This window comes from Primulina tabacum, chromosome 9, assembly GCF_025594145.1.
Source record: "Primulina tabacum isolate GXHZ01 chromosome 9, ASM2559414v2, whole genome shotgun sequence".
In the NCBI taxonomy this organism is placed as follows: Eukaryota; Viridiplantae; Streptophyta; class Magnoliopsida; order Lamiales; family Gesneriaceae; genus Primulina; species Primulina tabacum.
Window position 1 is genome coordinate 24774293 of NC_134558.1, and position 16232 is coordinate 24790524.

General features: G+C 35.9%; 1 protein-coding gene across 4 annotated transcripts; it reads right to left on the reverse strand.

Annotated features, from left to right (window-relative positions):
- Positions 1-9146: 9146 nt before the first annotated feature.
- Positions 9147-15170, reverse strand: LOC142555022 (MLO-like protein 11). Of its 4 annotated transcripts, none has more exons than XM_075665657.1 (15): positions 14396-15170; positions 13728-13785; positions 13388-13623; positions 13073-13189; positions 12488-12548; positions 12104-12198; positions 11857-11931; positions 11487-11572; positions 11073-11122; positions 10782-10822; positions 10423-10593; positions 10297-10332; positions 10059-10126; positions 9901-9961; positions 9147-9680 (listed from the first exon to the last, which is right to left on the reverse strand). In XM_075665657.1, exons 1-15 carry the CDS (start codon positions 14519-14521, stop codon positions 9336-9338), a joined length of 1626 nt encoding a protein of 541 aa, XP_075521772.1. In that variant the 5' UTR covers positions 14522-15170; the 3' UTR covers positions 9147-9335. The 4 variants fall into 4 exon arrangements, with proteins under 4 accessions (XP_075521772.1, XP_075521770.1, XP_075521771.1 ...); XM_075665655.1 differs by having other exon boundaries at positions 10252-10332; XM_075665656.1 differs by having other exon boundaries at positions 10252-10332; positions 11487-11537; positions 12099-12198.
- Positions 15171-16232: the final 1062 nt, after the last annotated feature.

The window sequence follows — 16232 nt, forward strand, 5'->3', positions numbered from 1 at the left end:
TAATTAAGCATTGAGGATATGTAAGAATGTGACATTCGTTTCAAGGAGGAAAGTCCAAGGGTCTTACGCCTCAACTAAATTGTAACTGGGAAGAAAATAGTTTAAGCTTGTGATTGACGCAAGAAGGATTTTATTATTTAGGTAGAAGATCGGTATCTTATATTTTGGGTTTTATGGTTTAACACTACTTGAATTTAAGATTTGCAACAGCGTTATATTGGGATGTACTTCTAAATAGTTAAGTTATGTAAGTTTAGTGTGGTAAGGTAAAGATTTGATTCAAGGATCTTAGGCTAATATTATTATGGGGTTGAGATAAGGTTTAACTTTTAAGTGTTCTACCAAGATAGAAGTCGTTTAGAAAATTTTGGTGCTAAGATCTCCTAAGTCGAATTGCATGAATGCCAATACTTGGATTTGAACCTTTAACATATCTTGAGTTCAATAAATTTAAGAAAGGGTGCTGTTAAGATTTCAATATTAAAATATAATAGGTCAATGAATATCTTGGGTATATTATAAGAAAAATAATATGCGATAAGTTCGGAGTGTCATTTCTAATATTGGGAATTTTAAGAAAAGTTGAAATTTGAGGTTATAGAAAAAAAAAACGAAACTATGTTACCATGGGTCGTTATAAGTCGAGTTAGCAAATGATGATTTAGAAGATTGATTTTATTAAGATTGAGTAGACATAAATACATCTTAAGATTATTATTTTATCAAAGTAGCGCCGCAGAAGCGTAAACTATTGGTATACTAGAGCTAAGTCTAAAATTTTTGATTATCAAGGATAAGTGAATTTCGGGGACGAAATTCAATTTAAGGGGAGGAGATTGTAACGTTCCGAGCATTTGAAGGGTCACGTAAACCACATGCATGCAAGTCTTAAATTTCTTTGGTCTTTTATTAATTTGTTTTAAAACATTAAATGTATGTTTATTTTATTAAATTGTGTTTAATTATTTTTATGCATAATTCATGCATGATAGAATTTATTTCACGAAATTTTAAAGATTCATGCACTAAAAATTTTTAAGTTGCATTTCGCGCTCGAACGAGGAACGGAGACTGGGGAAATTTTCAAGAAAATTATTTTATTACATGATTTGTTTTTAAATATTAATTTAAGATTTTTTAAAGGTATTTTTCAAGAATTGGGATTTATTGGGTATTTTTAAACACAAGATTTTAATTTTTATCGGTACGTAAATTTTATCGAATCGGGAGACTTTTTGGGGGTTCGGTTAATATTTTCAAAATCTTTCCAACACGAAATATTTTTCGGGAGCGTGTTTGGATTTAATGAGCCAACTTTTAAGCTCGTTGAACTTAAAACTCTTTTAAGCTTTTAATTAAACCAATTTAGGGCCCATAAGTATTATTGATTATTATTTTACTACTACACTATGTATTCCTAAACCTATTAATTGTGTACCAACCGACACTCCCCTCCAATCAGTGGTCTTTCTAGTGAGTACAGCAACAAAGAATTGTCGGTTCCTTCTTTTCCTCCAAACTCAAGCTCTTCCCTCACCTCGAGCGTGCATTTCCTTCGAGCTTTTGTGCACAAATCATCAGGCATGTCATGTACTTTTATTGCTGCATCATACATGCTAAATACTTGTTGATTTATGTGTTATTTGCATAGATATTTCGATCCAACACATAGCATGGTAAGGCTTCGGTTTTGTTCAAATCTTTGCATTTCTCTTCACCAACTCATTTTTCTTCGTATGTTGTGCAAGGGGCTGCGGGTTTTGGTTGTTAAGGGGCTGAATATGGTGTCATGATGTTGTTTTGGAGATTAAATTCGTTGCTGATGGTTACAGGATGAAGGGCCGAGAGGTGGTGTTCTTGGGTGGTAAGAATTTCGAGAGGTATGGTGCAAGGTATATGGTGATATGAGATGACATGATTTAATACGATATGATTTTACACGACATGTTTAGTTATATGATAACATGAGATGACATGTTTTGACACGTATATGGTGATATGAGATGACATGATTTGACACGATATGATTTTACACGACATGTTTACAAATATGATGACATGAGATGACATGCTTTTAAGTTAATGAAAGATATGTTGAGTATGATATTTTTCACTGCTGTGTGCTATGTATATGTAGTTGTTATTCCTGGCACAGGCGTGTTGAGTCTTTAGACTCACTAAGCTGTGTGATGCAGGTGAGCTTAATGTTGAGGAGACTGAAGGTGCCGAACTCTGAATAGGCAGACCTGGTGCGGAGACACAACCCGAGGACCACATGTTTTCCGCTTTACGAATTATGAGATTGAGAGGAGATGAATATTTTCATACGTTGATAATTTTAATATTTTTACTCGTTTATGCTTACGTATGATTTTTGATGAGTTTGGTTATTTTAAAATGCGCTATTTTTACTGACAAATATTTAAGATCATTTTTTTAAATGTTATATTTTTCTGTGCAGCGCATGCATGCGAAGCGTTTAAATGATATTTTTAAAATGCGAGTTTTTTTTTTAAAAAAAAAAAATTTTCCGCACTTTTAAAACGAGTAGACGTTACAGGAAAGATGACCAAAATTCCCTTTAAGGGCCATGTGGTGCGAGCCAAAGGGTTATTGTATTTGATCCATACCGATGTGTGCGGTCCGCTTAGCATCACCACTAAGCATGGACATGCCTACTTTATCACCTTTACCGATGACTTTTCGAGGTATGGGTATGTGTATTTGATGAAATACAAGTCTGAAGCCTTTGAAAGGTTCAAAGAATTGAAAAGTGAAGTAGAGAAACAGTTGGGACAAATCATCAAGTCACTTCGATCGGATCGAGGTGGTGAGTACTTGAGTGCCGAGTTCCAAGAGTATCTTAGGGAGAATGGGATTCTCTCGCAGTGGACTCCGCCTACTACACCACAGTTGAATGGTGTTTCGGAGCGTCGTAACTGGACTTTGATGGACATGGTTCGGTCTATGATAGGGTTCACGGAGTTGCCGCCATCCTTTTGGGGATATGCGCTTGAGACAGCGGCACTATTGTTGAACAATGTCCATTCAAATGCAGTTGATAAGACAACATATGAGATATAGATGGGTAAGCCTCCAAAATATTCTTATCTTAGAATATGGGGATGCCCTGCTTATGTGAAGCAGGCAGTGGGAGATAAATTGGATAGTCGATCCATTTTATGTTACTTTGTGGGATATCCAAGGAATTCAGTTGGATATTATTTCTATCATCCCCAAGAAACAAAGGTGTTTGTTTCTAGGAATGCAACCTTTTTGGAAAAAAATTTCTATTGGATACAAAAGAGGAGATGATAGAACTCGAAGAGGTTCGAGAAATACCCACAATTGAAGAACCCACACCCGATGAGCCAAGAGAGGAGATACAAGCTCCTAGAAGATCCGAGAGAGTCTCGAGACCACCTATGAGGTATGGTCTGCTTCTTGAAGAGGGCCATGATGAGCCTAACCATGGATGTGATCCAAGGATCTTCAAGGAAGCATTATCTGATGCCGATTCATCCAAGTGGCTTGAAGCAATGTAATCTGAGATGAATTCCATGTATTCGAACCAAATGTGGAATCTCATGGATCCACCTGAGGGAATTGTTCCCATAGGGTGTAAATAGATTTACAAGAGGAAACTTGGGGCGGATGGGAAGGTATTGACCTTCAAGGCGCGATTGATAGCAAAAGGATATACTCAAAGACAAGGAGTTGACTTTGAGGAAACCTTTTTTCTAGTTGCAATGTTCAAGTCTATAAGGATATTGCTGGTCATAGCTGCATGGTATGACTATGAGATATGGCATATGGATGTCAAGACAGCCTTTCTTAATGGGGATATTAAGGAAGAGATTTACATGTCTCAACCTGAAGGGTTTACATCTGTCGGAAGTGAGCATATGGTATGCAAACTTCAGAGATCTATTTATGATCTAAAGCAGGCATCTAGGAGTTGGAACCTTAGATTCGATAGTACAATCAAAGAGTTTGGTTTTACTAAGAATCCTGAGGAACGCTGCGTGTATAAGAAGGTCAGTGGGAGTGCTGTGACATTCCTGGTGCTTTATGTTGATGACATTCTACTAATTGGGAATGATGTAGGAATGTTGCAATCAACTAAAATATGGTTAGCGAGTAAGTTCTCGATGCATGACTTGGGTGAAGCATCTTTTGTATTGGGAATACAGATCTATAGAGATAGATCAAGAAGAATGCTTGGTCTCACCCAGTCCACATACATTGACACCATCGTGAAACGGTTCTCGATGGATGAGTCCAAGAGAGGACATCTACCAATGTATCATGGCATGTCCCTATCCAAGTCTATGTCTCCCAAGACTGATGCAGAGATAGCGGCGATGACACGCATTCCGTATGCATCTCCAATTGGTATCATCATGTATGGGATGATATTTACACGTCCTGACGTGGCTTTCGCACTAAGCATAGTGAGTAGATATAAATCGAACTCTGGTCTTCCACATTGGAAAGCTGTGAAAGACATCCTCAAGTATTTGAGAAGGACTAATAAATTGTTCTTGGTCTATGGGGGTGGAGAACTGAAATTGGAAGGCTATACCGACTCTAGTTTCCAAAGCGATATCGATGACTCTAAATCAACCTCTGGGTTCATATTCATGCTCAATGGTGCTGCTATCTATTGGAAGAGTTTCAAGCAAGACAGTACAGCGGATTCCACCACTGAGGCAGAATACATTGCTGCATCAGCTGCAGCAAAGGAGGCTGTTTGGATAAGGAATTTCGTCCAAGAGTTTGGCATAATTCCTAACAAGGATTTGCTCTTGTCCCGGTGTTTTGTGACAACACGGGAGCCATTGCTCAAGCAAATGAGCCAAGGTCTCATCAGAAGTCCAAACATGTATTGGGAAAGTACCACATCCTCCGAGAGATTGTGGAAAGAGGAGAAGTGTCGATTGACAAAGTCGGATCCGCAGATAATGTTGTTGATCCGCTAACTAAGCCTTTACCTGGACCATTATTCGAGAAGCATCGCGAATCTATGGGTTTGAAGCATATGGGTAGTTGGCTCTAGTGCAAGTGGGAGATTGTTAGAGTAGGTGCCCGTCGAGCCAAGTGTTGGCCGAGAGTTCATGTTTAAACTCTATGTATAAACAATCTTTATTTTAATAATATTTGAAATTATTATTTTGGCATATCTTTATCTGTATACTCATGCTAGTTGCATAGATAAAGTCCTTGAATATACAAATAATAGAAAGAATATGAGATGCTCATATGATGAGTATCATGAAACTCATATTTGCAATACTGTATATTCTAAACAGTTCCTAGTCGATTCAGCCGCCGCTAAGAAGGATATAGGCCGCTCTAGTTTGAGACTAGTATCTGCGATGTGAGTACCATGTTTCATTGGTAGGGGACATTGTGATATCCAAACATGCAGATAGGTGCTCCTTGTAGAGTGCACTGAACAACCCTCCATAAAGGACTTTCAAGTGGTTCTCACTTATCGAGTGAAAACGTCCTAGTTTATGGTTGTACACCATTAGTCCTTATGACCCGGGACAACATCGAGACTCTATGTGATAGCATTACACTTTGACTTGTTTACCGACTGTAATGGGGTCATCAGGTGGCAAGGTTGGGTGTTCTGTCGAAACATATAGGAGTCGATGCATTGTAGTCGGTGATTCACCGCTTATCTTCGGGTATGGATAACCTATGTGATCTCATGTGTATGTAATTTGAAATCTCTGATCAGAGTATGGTGGTAATTAAGAAAGGGGTTTCTTAGATTACACCATCGATGCAACTACGACATGACACATAGTATCAATTCATTGACAACTCTCGATATACCAATGGTTGTCGAATCGGTCGGGATATATGAGTTGAAGGGACCGTACTGTACGCTAACCATAATTGAATGGTTCTTGCAGGCACTATCATTTGATACCTAGGGAATCATGTAAGCGATGCAGCTAGGCGTTTGACATGATTGGTTGGGTACTATCAGACTTGAGTTCTGACGTTCTTATTATCAAGGAGTTGATAATTAAGAATGGAGCAATTGGGGTATGCTCATATAAGGACATGTTTAGTCCCGAATCACATAGAGATGTGAACCCACGGCTAGTTGTATCAATGAATGATTGAGGGCCAGACAAGTGCTAGATCCCGTTGAGAAAAAAAATAGTTCAATGTGTTGAACGGCTTATAAAGGAGTTTATAAGCGTAAATAAAAATAGAAGTATGACTTCTATAAGGAGAATGTAACTTTTAATTTGAGGAAGTGTTCCTAAATTAAAAGTTGGTCCAAACGAGTAATGTATTTGAAAATTGTGATTTTCATAAACATTATTATGGACTAAATTAAATTAATTCAAGTGTTGAATTAATTAAACACTAGTGGACCTAGTAGAGTCCAAATAATTAAATTAATTCAAGTGTTGAATTAATTAAACAACAATGGGCCTTATAGAGCCCAATTAGAAATAATTATTAAACTAATGGACTTGAGTAATATCAAATAAAGTTTAAATGGACTCAAATGTGTTTGAGACATTTAAATAAAAATTCATGGGCCTTGTAATTGTTACAAGCCCAAGTGAAATGCATGCTTGGGAGGTGAAAGGTTGGAGACAAATTTTGAGTTAATTGTATGGCATGCACATGCAACGTTTTGCTTTAACTTTTTTCAAAACCAAGAAAAGTCTTCCTCCCTTCTCTCCCACTAGGCTTGGCCGAAATTTTGAGCAAAAAATTCTCTTCATTTTCTTCTTCAATTGTAGAGGAAAGAAAACACTTCTCATTGAAAAATCCTCTTATTTTTCTAGTGCAAAATAAGAGGGGTTCTAGCTTGCAAGTGGTGGGCTTAATTTTTGAGCAAGGAGTGCTCAAAATAAAGCTTGTAGATTGTCATCATTGAAGAGCTTAGTTGTTTGACAACTAAGTTGGAGTCATCATCAATCTCAAGAGATTGATAGGTAATTTCTCAAAACACACTATGTATGACATTTGTTGTTTTCGTATTTGCTACATACTATAGGTTGAGGTGTTCGATTTTTGCCCTTGAAAAACAATTTTAAACTTCCGTTGCGCATTTTCGGCACCTTAAACAATCCTTGTCAGATTTTATGTATGAAAACCCTAGATTACGATTTTGGATGCATTTTTTCATATTAACACATTGTAAAACATTATCAACAGATAATTGAGTATATAAAAAACATTTTTTGAGTTTTCTCTCAAAATTTTCAAAGCCTTGCTTTATTCAAACAAAATCAAACTTCTCAAAAATTTAATCTTTTTTGCGTGTGTCAATTGTTTTCGCATGGATTGTCAAAGATGAGTTTTTTGAAGGTTCGTCTGAATTTCAATTGTTCCATATCGTGAATATTTGTTGCTAAGTTCTTCGTATCTTGGAGATGAATATCACAAACCGTTACTTGTTTAAAAAGATCGGTACAACTCAACGTTCTTTATTTCATCGAATCGAGGGCGTGACTCTATTTTTGAGCGCAATTTCTTTCATGCCTGAAGAATCGTATCAATTCTTCTTGAAGTAGGCCATTTAGAAAGGTACTCTTTACATCTAACTGAAAAACTTTGAAGTTTTGTAAGCAGCAAAAGCAAGAAAGACTCTAATTGCTTTTAGTATGCCTACTGATGCAAAAGTTTCATCAAACTATGTATTCTTCTTGTCTAATCTTTGTGCAACTATCGCTTTATTCATAATCCCAATTCCATCTTCGTTCAGTTTGTTTCTATTAATCCATCGGCTTCATATCACTGACCGATGAAGAAGGTCTAGGAACTAAATATCGTACTTTATTTCTATCAAACTAATTTGATCCGTCCTGCATAATATCTATCCAATTGCTATCTAAAAGAGTTTTGTCTCTATTTTAGTTTCTAAATGCGAAATAAAAGCAACATAAAAGAATTTATTAACCATATGCTTTCTAGTTCTTATAGGTTCTGAAGGCTTATCGACCACCAGTGAGGGTGGATGAGTCTTACTCCATTTGTAACTTGCTCCAAGTGGATTGCTATCAGTATTGTTAGGAGAAGGATCAATTAGGTTCTCCTCAGTATGATTCTCATCAGCTTGGCCTCGACGATAGCTTGGATATCATCAATTTGGTTCAAGTCAACTTGGTTCAGATCAGTTTGGTTTTCATGTTCTTCATTTCTTTGAGTGGCTGACTAATCTGAGATCTCAAGTTTAGTGACTGATGAATCCTTTTCTAAACATTTATTTTGTAAAGTTTAGAAATTCGAACGACGTAACGTGATTGCATGCAAATTTAGGGTGCTATTAAAGTGTCTAAATTATTATTTAAATGCACTAAATACATGATTATGACATGATTATATGTTTTTATTTCATGAATTACTAGATTCCATTTATTTGGGCTTTCAGCAGTATTTGACTCTCGAACGAGGAACGAAGACCGGGAACAGTTTGAGGAAAAATGTTTCATTAAAGTATTTTTCCTTAACTGTCATCGTCTCCGTTTCGCGTTCGAGCGCGAAATAATGCTAAAAGACCTAATGCATGAAATCTTAATAAACCATGAAATGAAACACATATCACTGCAATAATCATGTATTTAAAGCTTTAAAATAATTAAACACATATTTTAGTAAAACCCTAGATTGCATGCAGTCAGTCAAGTTACATAGTTCGAATTTTCTATACCTTACACAAAAAGAGCTGGGAAAATTGCAAAACCAACCTTGTCAAAACTAAATTTTTGAAAAATGACTTTCCCCAAAAGCATTTGAGTGTATTCAAATATACTAGAGAGGATTATTTTTTTTTTAAAAAAAAAAAACAATGTTTAACGAAAAGTATTTTGCATTTTGGAGTTTTTTCCAAACTACTTAAATTGTCTTTGCCCGTTTTAGTCCCTAGTTCCTGACAAAGGATTGTACATATTAGCAATGTTTATGAAATTAGTCAATTCTCTAATAAAACAAAATAAACCAACTTATCAGATAAAATCAAATTTTGACTAATTAAATTATCAAATTTTTTTTTTTTTTAAAAACCAATTTATAAAATGTTTTTGCTGATTTAACTTATCATGTTGATAAATATTACATATATCACAATCAACAAATAAAACCTTACACTAATGGAAAATCGAAGATTAATGTTTAAGCATTTGTTTTTTTTTTTTTTTACGTTATTCTTCAGTAATATAATTATTTGATGTAATAAAATATATTCGAAAAATTATCGCAACACCCTTCTAAAATAACACCACGTCAGAAAACCACACAAAAAGCTTGTTTTTCATTATTGGTAACCTCATATCCTAAATGGACCTTTGCTCCATTTATGGCAGAATTCTTGGAGCCAGTGGGGAAGATACCGGAGAGGGTCGAAGAAGAGGCATGCCGAGTCGGCTATTAGTCTCCTTAGAAACCGAAGAATGATCTGCAATAACAACAGTAGGTGGTTGCAACTCAATTTCAACATTTCTGTTAGAGGTGAATCTAGGACTATATGATGAGCATTCATCATCTTCGTCGATTGATAGAACCGATCTTCTGTCCGTTCGTACTGTTGAATCATCGGCAAAGAGAGCATGTTTTCTCCTTCTCCTAGCTTCCTTTCCCCATCCATGCATCGTCTCTCTTACGCTATGTGGAAGAAGTGCTGCCTTATAGTTTGTTCCCATCTACATTCAAGAATCCTTAAAAATCAGAAAATATCAACAAAACAGTCATCAATATATTAAAGTTAATAAGCTGCTCCTAATCTAAAAATATGTTTTAAAGTATTGGTTCCAGTTCGATAACTTCAAATACGAGTCAAATAATATTTGAGCCGATTTAAAAAGTACGCAAGCCAGTTCAATTCTATTACACCCTAGTCGGTATGTTGTACGTATACCGTACCTGGGTAACCAATGCATAGAGAGGTAAGGTGCTGTAGCTGCATAAAACTTGGCCTGCAAACCTAAGGAAAAGTACAGGCAAAGTCGGGTAAGATCTATTTTTACAAGGTCATAGACGAAAGGTGCCTGACCATAAAGTTAGTTTGAGTTTATGCATACCCCATACTCAGTCGTAGATAAACTATCGAATGGTTCTTTAGGAAGCACGAATTATAGCCAAAGTGCCACTGCAATCAAAGGCACATACACTCTCCGAATTCAAAATGTTCGGAGTGTAGGTTTTGTTTGATTTGGACTAAAAGTACACATGTATAGCACGTAAAGGGCCAGTTTAATTCAATTGAGGGCATACTAGAAACAAATGAATGCAAGAGAGGAGGGTGTGGAGTGGGTGTACCCAGAACCAAAAGAAGGAAGCCAGCTCAAATGAGTTCTAGAAATAAAGATGGAAAAATTAGTGTCAGACATCAAATGCATTGAGCATTGCAAAGATACTAAACATTCAAAATATGAACTGGCAGACCTGGAAAAGGGTAAAATGGATCAAGGATAGCAGAAATTTAGGATTATTTAACCAAAAGAGTTCATCTCGAAGCTTAAACTTAGATCCTGAGAAACTCCCACTTATTCCAGCACTCTCCGATGCCAAGGTTGCCATGACATGTTGCAATTTCGCACCCACGAATAGGACAAGCTGCATATAAATATGGAAGGAAATAATCTTTTCAAGGACATTGTTATCTTGTTTTTACATGCAAAATGAAACAAAAGAAACCCAAAAATCCTTTGGCATATGCGAACCTGAGGTAGATCAAAGGAGGGCAAACAAAGAAATGCAGAAAAAGATTAAAGACCTTGCACGTTTCCAGTAAAAAAACTTACAGTTACTGGAATAAGTGCAACCCAAAAATAGAATTCCGATCCTGAAATTTACATAGTCGGTCAACTACAAATTATTATTTTTAGACACATCAAATAATATGCTTGACTACAACAAGCAATATGTGGAAAATATATTCAGAAGTACAGGTAATTGATAGAAGGGACGTATAACATTGAAATTATAAGAAAATGCCTCCAAAAGCAAGGGAATCTCAGACCAAACAAGCACAATCATTCTTTCTAGCTATAGTGAGTTATTAGTCAAAAGAAAGGAAGCTTCAACTGCCATACCGTTAAAATTGAACAGCATAAAAGCTACGACAAATCCCCACAGAGGAGCACTGTATAAATTCAAGAAGAAAGGAAGGTCATTTAAGCTTCTTCATGAAAATGTCAATGCAAGAAAATTATAGAGATCAAGAGAACTGGTTTGAAGTAATGACCTACATGGATAAAGAGAGATCAACTCTAAGCGCGCATTTTGGAAGACGGTTGAATTAATGAGTTTAAAAAAAGGTGATGTGCTTCATGCCAACCACGATATCTTGGTATCCATCACTAAACTAAAATGAAGGATAAAAGGGATGGAATATCTTCCTTAATCTGTTATTAGTCTTTTATGAACCTCCCAATTTGTTAAAAAAAACAAGAATAATATAAAACACTTCAATTGAAATTAAGCATTCTATGATATTTTCTCCTTACCTAACACCAACTATAGATTGAAATTCCTCTTCCATGGAACGAATCATATAGCTGTGAAAATCATATTTTGTGTTAAGGTTGTGGTTCTGCCATAAATAAGAAACATAAGACATAAAAACGATTTCTTAACAAAGAAAAATAACAAGAGACAGATGCTTTTAGCATGTCTAAACGAGAATACAGACAGTGGTACACCAAAAGATGCTACAGCAAAGAGATCCATTTAAAAACTGCAGCTAAACATATGAAAGAGTACTTGGTAGCAACACTTAATTTTCATGAAGGGAATAATGAAAACAATGGTTATTTCCAAGTGAGAAATGTGTATCAAGAAGGGGCATGATTAACATGTGCGCTCCTGCTTACCCACCATAATGAATCCTTGACGCAGTGCAAGGTAATCAGCACGAACCACAGAACGCCCAAATTGTCGGAAGAAACAAGTCTGGAAGTTCAAGGCACAGTAATCTGAATCAAAATTATGTCATGTTTTCCTTCTTATCAAGCATTGATGCTAAACATATACTATTTAGTATATTGGAATACTAGATCGGTATATATTACGTTTAGAATATCAAGACACAACTGAAAATTGCAAAGGAAAGAAGTGACCTCACCACCCAAACAAGGAAGCTGTTTTGATCCATAGTATTTGATGGATGGACTCTAACAAATGTTGATTGCCTTTGCATTGTCAATTCTATGGAGATTGCTGCAACAGAAACAAATTTGCCATCAATTATTCCTAACTTCATTGAAATTTTAGGATTTTACTAATAAGTGGAGCATGACGACAATGTTAGTGATAACACTTCATATCAACACTGCTGGTGGTTTTAGGAGGAACATTTCAAATTGTCTTGATTTAACTTCTGTTATCTACTATGATGGTAAAAGTGTATCAACTAAAGTGGACCACTCAAAGAAATTAGTGTTATTACAAGCTATTAAACCAAACTGCATAGTAAAAATTTCACAGTAAAACACTCTTGTGGAATTACCTCTTAATGAATTATCCCTGTCCACGCATATCTCATCCTCCCATATTCTCCAACTGTGAATCTGCCGGAGATAGTGTGTGGCAGAATGAGAATGCACAGCGAAACACAAAAGCAAGAAAAGAACAGTAAGATCTCCTCTCACTGGACAATATTATCCAACTAAATGTTATGTTTCATCACATAACACAGGTTTCCCTTATTTATACTAACAGTACATAAAGGAGTTGCATAGCTTAGAAAAGAAATTAGCATGGAATCATGAAATATGGATTAATCTAAACACTCCTTATCTTAAGTATTGACATTTCTTATGTACATGTATTATCATAATCACTATAGAGTCAACAAAAGATAAAATTGTACCATGACTCAGTAGCATTACATACAGGAATTTATTTCTACATTTCACATCAGAATATATTTTTCCCTTTACCATGTCTGTGAAACATTTTTTCATCAAAACTGCACATGTGGTGAATATTCACATACCAGCACCAGAAAATAGATCGTTGCAAAAACTAGGTTTTAAACAATCATCGTCAAGCACAATATTTCTGTTGGCACAAGGAGACACGAATTTACAACCTTTACAACTGCCAGCAGCATTGTTAAGCAACTGTATGATATATGAGTAACTGCCATAACAAAGATAAATCGATGTAGTTCCTCAAGGCCTTCGTAAGACACAAATGGTTCATAATTCTGCATGAAAACACCAAAAATTACAAAAAAAAAAAGTTATAAAAAGAAGGTGCCAGATATGGCATTCAGCCATTCAAAGCAACTGTGCATATATGCAAATGGTGTACATTAAAATGTCATGTCATCACAAACTATAGCAAAATAGACAAAAGAAAACATACATGGTATTCTCATGACGTTCGATAGAGACCTGATTACCTCTCCACAGGCATTCTGGTTTAGGCGATTCATCAACCTTCTATCTAAGCGAGGATAAATGAAGGCCATCAGTAATTTACGCTCCTGCATATTATTATTTTCCCTTTCTTTATTGGCTTCAAATTTGGTGCACGGGATAAATACATTATCATAACTTTTTGTTGGGATACATATATTAGATATGAAGCTCGAGGTCACAGTAAGAAGAAGAGATATGAAGCCGAGCAGCATCAATTCTGTACACAAGTTTCAAATGAAGCTCAATGTCAAAGGAGAACTGAAAACATACAAATGTTGCATCCTATAATCAATTAGAAATTGCACAAAATACGTCCACTACCTTCCTTCATTTTCTCCACTGCTGCAAGCAAAGGTTTTCTATCAGTCTTCTTCAACCACTGAAAGATTTTTTATGACAGAATTTGTTTATGAGAACAAATTTACAGTTGAAGATGAGACATTCTTCCAATCAATCTTGCCGCACTATATATTGACAGCCCAAAATGAATACTTAATCTTGACACTTGATAGAAACAAAGTATACAATTAGAAAATTTTAACTTCGACCATAAATTGAGTCTGCAGCAGCAAATGGGAATCGCAGTGCATACCAAGGTAAAATCATTTGATACTAAATTGATGATTTCAGAATACAAAAAATTAAGGAACCTTATGTCAAATGATTTATTATCTTACATCAAAAGGAAGAAAATTAGACAGGGCAGTCCATTTAAGATTCAAACTTCGCTGGAAGCGATGGGAACTCATAAATTTTGTCTGAGACAGCCAAAAGTATACGCTAAACAGAAAGTGAACGTTCCCAAACTATAGAAAGCACTTCCATTCTTCAATAATCATAATATGTGAGATGCAACATAGCTTGTCATCCTAATAAGCGTTACTTGAAGCAAAACGAAGTCTTGCTACCAAACAAGACGTATTTTTGTTTATCCAACTATAATTTACAGAATCTACATTCAAAAGACGAGAACTCAGAATGTAACTCACATTACACAAGAGGTGTATCGAGCGCTCCACCATCAGTGAAGTGGAAATAAATGCAATCAACACGAAACCAATAGACCATGCAGGAGTCAAGGCCGGAGACCTCAGCTCCTCTGCATTATCAGACATTTCCAAGGCACTGATACTTAAAAAATTACACCAAAACAATTACACTTCAATCTAAGGCCACCTCAACCCCTCCATTTTCATTAATATCCGGGTCTCCAACAATGTGGATACTCTATGATTCCACAATCAACAATCCCATTTGATCGAAGGCCAAAAATCAAGACTTGGTTTCAAATATGTGCTCAACCTTCTAGTACACTGTAGGAGTCAAGAATATTACCATTGAATCTTTTACGCATGTAACGAAATCTTTTTTTCCCCAAAATTGGAGCACAAATGATACAAAAAAGAATCAAGGGATATTCCTTCAATGAAGAAACGGTAAATGTTCGACGTTCATATCCACCACACAGATTTCCACAAAATTTATGCTATATGGACACTGATCATTGGAGAAGAAAATGATGAAAATATCAATCACTTCCACTGCTTGAAGTACTCGTGTCAAGAAATCAGCCGGCGATGGTTCTTTTCAACATGGGATTTGGCAGCGGATTCATGTCTGTTCGAGTGCTGGTCTACAGTGCTTTCCACCCATCAACGTAAAAATACATAGCACGATAAAATTGAGTAAATCTCATCATTCTCTCAGGCTTTTTCAATTTTCATTAGCTCTTGAAAATCACAGCTGATTTTTCTTTTTTCAATTTCCAAATATGTTTAGCAATAATTTTCTATTTTTTCTCCTAACATATCCATATATATTGTTGTTAGAGTAGATGTCCTGCAAGCCAAAGATTGGCTAGGGAATTAATTGACTCAGTGTAATAAATAATTTTTATTTTAATATAATTTAACTTTTTATGGTCTTATTTTACTTTATTTTTATACCCATGCAATCAGCATATATAAAGTTCTTGATTATACTTTAATACAAATGAATCGTAATTTGATGTTGAAACTCATTTGTAAACACTGTATAATCTAAATTCGTTCCTAGTCGATACAGCCGCCTAAAACATGGATAAAGATCGCTTGAGCTCGAGACTAGCATATGTGATGTTGTGTACCGCGTTTCTTGGTAAAGACAAAGAGATGTCCAAACTTGCAGATGGGTAGTCATATGATGATTATACCGAACAACCCTCCCTCGAACTTTCCAAGTGGCTATCATTCATCAAGATGATAAATCGGTGGTTATGATGGTACACCATTAGTCCTTATGACCCGGGACAACACTGAGGCTCTATATGCTAGAGCTGTGCTTGACTCGTTTACCGGCTCCATGAGAGTGATCAGTTGACGAGGTACAATTAGGACACATATAGTAGCCAGTGCATTGTAGTCGGGAATTCACCGCTCACCTACGGGTGTGGATATCCTATGTGATCTGATGAAATAACAGTACGTGGAATCTCTGGCCAGAGTATGAGATGTACATTGGAGAAGAAGTTCTCCAATGGTACATGCGATGCCACTATTTATATTTATCACATAGTTATCGAATTATTATGCAACCCTCGATGAACCAATGATTGCAGATTCGATCGGGATATATGAGATGAAGGGACCGTACTGTACGTTAATCATAATCGATTGGTTCTTGCAGGCACCATCAGTGATACTTAGGGAATCATGAGGCGATGCTACTAGACGCTCTTACCATGATTCGATGGGTTTAATCAGAAAATAGTTTATGATATTCTCATGATCAAATATTGGTGCATGGAATGGGGCAAATTAGGGTAAGCTCGAATAAAGGATTATGTCC

Bases quoted from the DNA above. Each gene is read 5' to 3' on its own strand.
- LOC142555022 (XM_075665655.1), bottom strand. From the start codon at position 14,521: ATGTCTGATAATGCAGAGGAGCTGAGGTCTCCGGCCTTGACTCCTGCA. The intron at 11,123-11,486 runs GTAAGGAGAAAA...GAATTTATACAG, and splicing joins CAATCTATAGTTGGTGTTAG to TGCTCCTCTGTGGGGATTTG. The intron at 10,127-10,251 runs GTATGCCCTCAA...CTTTGATTGCAG, and splicing joins CTTGCATTCATTTGTTTCTA to TGGCACTTTGGCTATAATTC.